The sequence below is a fragment of the Myotis myotis genome, unplaced genomic scaffold (genome assembly GCF_014108235.1).
Source record: "Myotis myotis isolate mMyoMyo1 unplaced genomic scaffold, mMyoMyo1.p scaffold_m19_p_10, whole genome shotgun sequence".
Taxonomy (NCBI): domain Eukaryota; kingdom Metazoa; phylum Chordata; class Mammalia; order Chiroptera; family Vespertilionidae; genus Myotis; species Myotis myotis.
In genome coordinates, this window is record NW_023416314.1 from 41849122 (window position 1) to 41853793 (window position 4672).

Consider the following 4672-nt stretch of genomic DNA (forward strand, 5'->3'; position numbering starts at 1 on the left):
AATGATAGACACAGTCAAAATATATACACGGAGTAGCCAGATTATTATGACCACCTGACGTTTGTAGGCAATTTAGCTATAATTTCACGCTGAAGTTGCTAGAGGGCCAGACCATTATAAACGTCTGAATAGCACAACATACCCAAGTATCGTTGCTGATCAAGTTCATCCTATCATGTTGAAGGCATATCCCAATGGAGATGGCTTCTTCCAACAAGACAATGCCATGGTGCTCATATTGTGCAGGAGTGGTTTCAAGAACATGAGGGAGACTTCACGTTGCTTAGGTGGCCCCCACAATCACCAGATCTCAATCCAATTGAGCATTTGTGGGATGAAGTTAAAAGAGCCATCAGGCAGCTGGTTCCACAACCATCAAATCTCACAGAACTGGACAGTGCTATTTATCAGAATGAAATAAGTCAGAGTGGATACATGGAACAGATTGGCAGCTGTCAGAGGGGAGGACACCATAATCCCTTATTATGGTGTCAGATTCCTCGCATCACCTTTCAACATCTCGTGGAGTCAATGCCAAGAAGAATTGCCACAGTACTGAAGGCAAAAGGTGGCCCAACAAAGTACTAATGGGGTGGTCATAATAATCTGGCCAGTCATAATAATCTGGCCACTCAGTATATAAGAATAATTGTAGTTCCAACCAGAGAGAAGCTGGGAAAAAATATTCAAGAAAATAATAACAGAAACCATCCAAAATGAATGAAAGGTATAAATTCACAAATTCACGAAGGTCAGAAAAACTCCAAGAAGATATATGCAAACTATCCACAGATGGATATATTATTAATGTTCTTAAAAAAAAAAGACCAAAAAAAGCCAGCTATAAAAGGTACATTACATTCATAGGAGCAAGAGTAAAACTTTCAAGTCAGTTCTTAATACAAAAGATAGAAATAAAAAGTACTTGATGAACAATTTTGAAGTTCTAGAAACCCCTGCCAAATTAAAATTCTATACCCATGAAATTATCCCTTTCAAAATTAAGACTAACAAAATAAAAATATGTCCACACAATCAAAACCTGAGATAATTAATCTCTTGTATTCCTATACTAAAGGAAATATTGATCAATGGTGTTTGAAAATACTTTTTTTAAAAAATATAAAAAAACCTTTAACTTATTTTTCTTTATGCTCACTGTATAAGTATTAGAAAATTCAGACTAAAATTATAAAAATCACCTATACCTTATAACCCAAGTATAGTCACTCATTCATACAATTTTAGCATAGATTGGTGTGTGATGTTTAGATTAACATATTATTTTAAAATTCCATCATATTTAACTGATTGATCTGGGACATACTTGTCTCACAAATAGAATGTGAATATATTTCCATCAGCAAACATATAAACCCATATTATTACCTCTTACTACTCTTTTATATTGTAAATTATAGATGTGCCATGGTTGATTTAACCTAGTATGCACTTTTGTTAACCTAGATAACATTTGTTACATAGTAGTGTATTTTCTGTTTAATACTTGATTAGTATACTTTTTTTGTGTGTACTTTATTTGGTCTCATGTTGAATATTTTCTTCTAAATAATTAACAACATAAATAAAAATTTTACAAACATAAGCATTAATGAACTGTTTTGTATTTTAAAAGAGAGAAGAAAAATATATTTACATGAATACTCATTTATGCTAAAAGTATAATGGTAAATTGAATATATATGACATATGTAATATATACATTTCATAATAATCTGTCTAAAAGAAAAAAATATGAGGATCTGATATAGGGATGAATGGCTGGGAAAATGTCCTAATGAGAGGAATAAAACAAGTGCCGACATTCAAAGCATAGAATACCCCAGTATAGTTTAACAATTTTCCAGGGAAGGCCAGTCTCCACTTCATTGTATTCTAACCTCTCGTCTAGGAGTAGAGAGGTGAACTGATCTGAATTCTATGAGAACGCTAAGTAAGACCCCAAAGAAACTGATATCTAATGACCTATTCAAGGCTTTGCAAGAAACATCCACCAACATATCACTCATACAATTGCTCTAAGACAACTTGACACAGAGACGTTTGACTAGTATCTCTACTGGACCTCTCCATATCCTGATAAATAATGTCACCTCAAGCCTGGTGGGAATTACTGAGAAAAGGACGAGGTTAGTTTCTATTATTAAAGTCATTTCTGCTTTGGAAGCAACAAACCACCAGGTCCCGAATCTGCTTGGTCTTAATGCCATAAATGATGGGATTTAACATAGGTGGAATGAGAGTATAGACATTGGCCAGCAGAACGTGAACGTGGAGTGCAATGTGGCGCCCAAAGCGCTGAGTGAGAACCGAGAAGATCCCAGGCCCATAAAAGAGGATGATGACACAGACGTGGGAGCCACACGTGTTGAGAGCTTTGTGTCGAGCATCTCGCGATGGGATGTGGAAGACAGCACGGAGAATAAGCATATATGAAACAAAAATTAGCACAACATCTAAGACTAAGGTTGACATTAGGACAAAAAAACCATACCAGATGTTTACTCGTATGTCATTACAGGAAATTTTGGCCAAGACAATGTGCTTACAAGTGGTGTTTGGGATGGTGTTGCTTTTGCAGAAAGTCAGTCTTTTTAGAAGAAATATAACAGGGAAAACTGTACCATAACTTCTCAGAAAGATTGTCGCACCGATTTTTCCAATCAGCGCATGTGTAAGGATGGCTGTGTATCTCAGCGGGTAGCATATGGCAATGTAGCGGTCAAATGCCATCACCAGCAGGATCCCTGACTCAGACATGAAAGTGGAAGTGAGGAAGAATACCTGAGCGATGCAGCGATCCAGGGAGATCTCCCCAGCATGGAACCAGAAGATGGCCAAGGCCTGAGGCACTGTGCACATGGAGAGAACAACATCTGCTCCGGCCAGCATGCTGAGGAAGAGGTACATGGGTTCATGGAGGCTGGGCTTGGTGAGGATAATGAAGATGAGCAGACTGTTCCCAAGCAGGGCCATGACATAGGATATGAAGAAGGGGATGGAAATCCACATGTGCTGGTCCTCAAGGCCAGGGATGCCCAGCAAGCGGAAGACTGTGTGGCTAACACCAGTGTGGTTTAAGGCAGTCATGCTCGTGGAAATCTTTTAAGACCTTGTCACCTATTTACAGAGACAGAGGAAAATTCGATTATCTGTATATTTTTCTGTTTTCTGTACTTACAATCCTGTCTTTGCCAAAATGTCTTACAAATGGAGTCATGCTGTATGAATCCTTTGCAGTCTGGGTTGCTTCACTTAGCCTAATGCATTTGAGATTTTTCTGTTATATTTGTATTAGTAGTTCATTCCTTTTCATTGCTGGCAGTATTCCATTATATGTACCAGATTAAGTCATCCATTTTTTAGTTGGACTACATGCATTTGGACTGCTTTCAGGTTCTGATGATTACAAATAAAGATGTAAAAATTTCATATATTTGATATGAAGTGAAAACTAAATTACACTTCATTTGGCTAAAAATCTAAGTCTAGTCCTGGTCTGTGTTTCTCATTGGTTAGAGTGTAGGCACACAGACGGAAGGGTCTCAGGTTTGATTCCCAACCAAGGTCAGGTACCTGGGGTTGTAGGTTCAATCCCTATCCTGGTCTGGGCATGTGTGCGAGGCAAGCAATCAATGTCTATCTCTCTCATGTCAATGTTTATCTCTCTCTCTCCTTCTCCCTTCCTTCCACTTTCTCTGAAATCAATGGAAAAATATCCTTGGGTGAGTATTTAAAACAATTCTGTCTAAGATCACCAGGTCATAGAGTAAGCATATGTTTAACTTTATTTAAAAATTGCCCAATTTCTTCAAAGTGCCAATTTTGTGAATTTCCAACAGCAATGTATGAGCTGCCATTACTTCACATCCTCATCAGGACCTGGTACTTTAAAAAAACACCCACACATATATTTTATTTTATTGATTTCAGAGAGGAGGGGAGACGGGGAGAGAGATATGGAAACATCAATGAAGAGGAAGAATCACTGATAGGCTGCCTCTGGCATGCCCCCCACTGAGGATCAAGCCTGCAACCCGGGCCTGTGCCTCTGACCAGAATCAAACTCGGGACCTTCAGTCAGCAGGCTGATGTTCTGTCCATTGAGCCAAACTGGCTAAGGCCTGGTACTATCTTTTTAAAAAGCTAAGCATTCTAATAGGCTGTTAAAGATACATCATTGTGGTTTATTCTACATTTCCATACTTTAAATACATATGCAAATACAAAATCCTGATCGGTAGTATTTGCCAATTTCTGCATTGTACATTCTCCTACCATGGTCTTGTTCCAGCTGCCCACATGATGTCAGTGAATGTGGAGTCTGCAAGCAATGGGCACAAATGAGTCAGTACAAGTGGCTCTAGCACACAGCTGATTTTGTCTCTTCCATCCTATTTATTTCTAGTTCATGGTCCTAATATTTTCCACCACCTACCATAGGTCCTCTAGCATCGAGTGTGGAGAGGACATTCTTGCTTGAAATTTCATCCCACAGGAAAAAAAAAATCACTCACCTGCTTTAAATGAAGTTCTCATGGGCTAGATGAAGTGAGTCACAAGAGGTCTCCGAGTGACTGGCGCCAAGGAACTCAGATTTTATGTATTTGCCTGAGAGCCTCAGGGGCAGCTCTTATTCCAAGGAGTCCAG

The 4672-nt window shown here is 38.6% G+C and overlaps 1 protein-coding gene across 1 annotated transcript; it reads right to left on the reverse strand.

Annotated features, from left to right (window-relative positions):
* Window positions 1-2151: 2151 nt before the first annotated feature.
* LOC118664293 (olfactory receptor 52B4-like) lies at window positions 2152-3111 on the reverse strand. The gene has a single exon (XM_036324263.1). It carries the CDS (start codon window positions 3109-3111, stop codon window positions 2152-2154), a length of 960 nt encoding a protein of 319 aa, XP_036180156.1.
* Between the last annotated feature and the right edge of the window lie 1561 nt (window positions 3112-4672).

Excerpts from the sequence above, each read along its gene's own strand:
- LOC118664293 (XM_036324263.1), bottom strand. The coding sequence starts at position 3,111 with ATGACTGCCTTAAACCACACTGGTGTTAGCCACACAGTCTTCCGCTTG.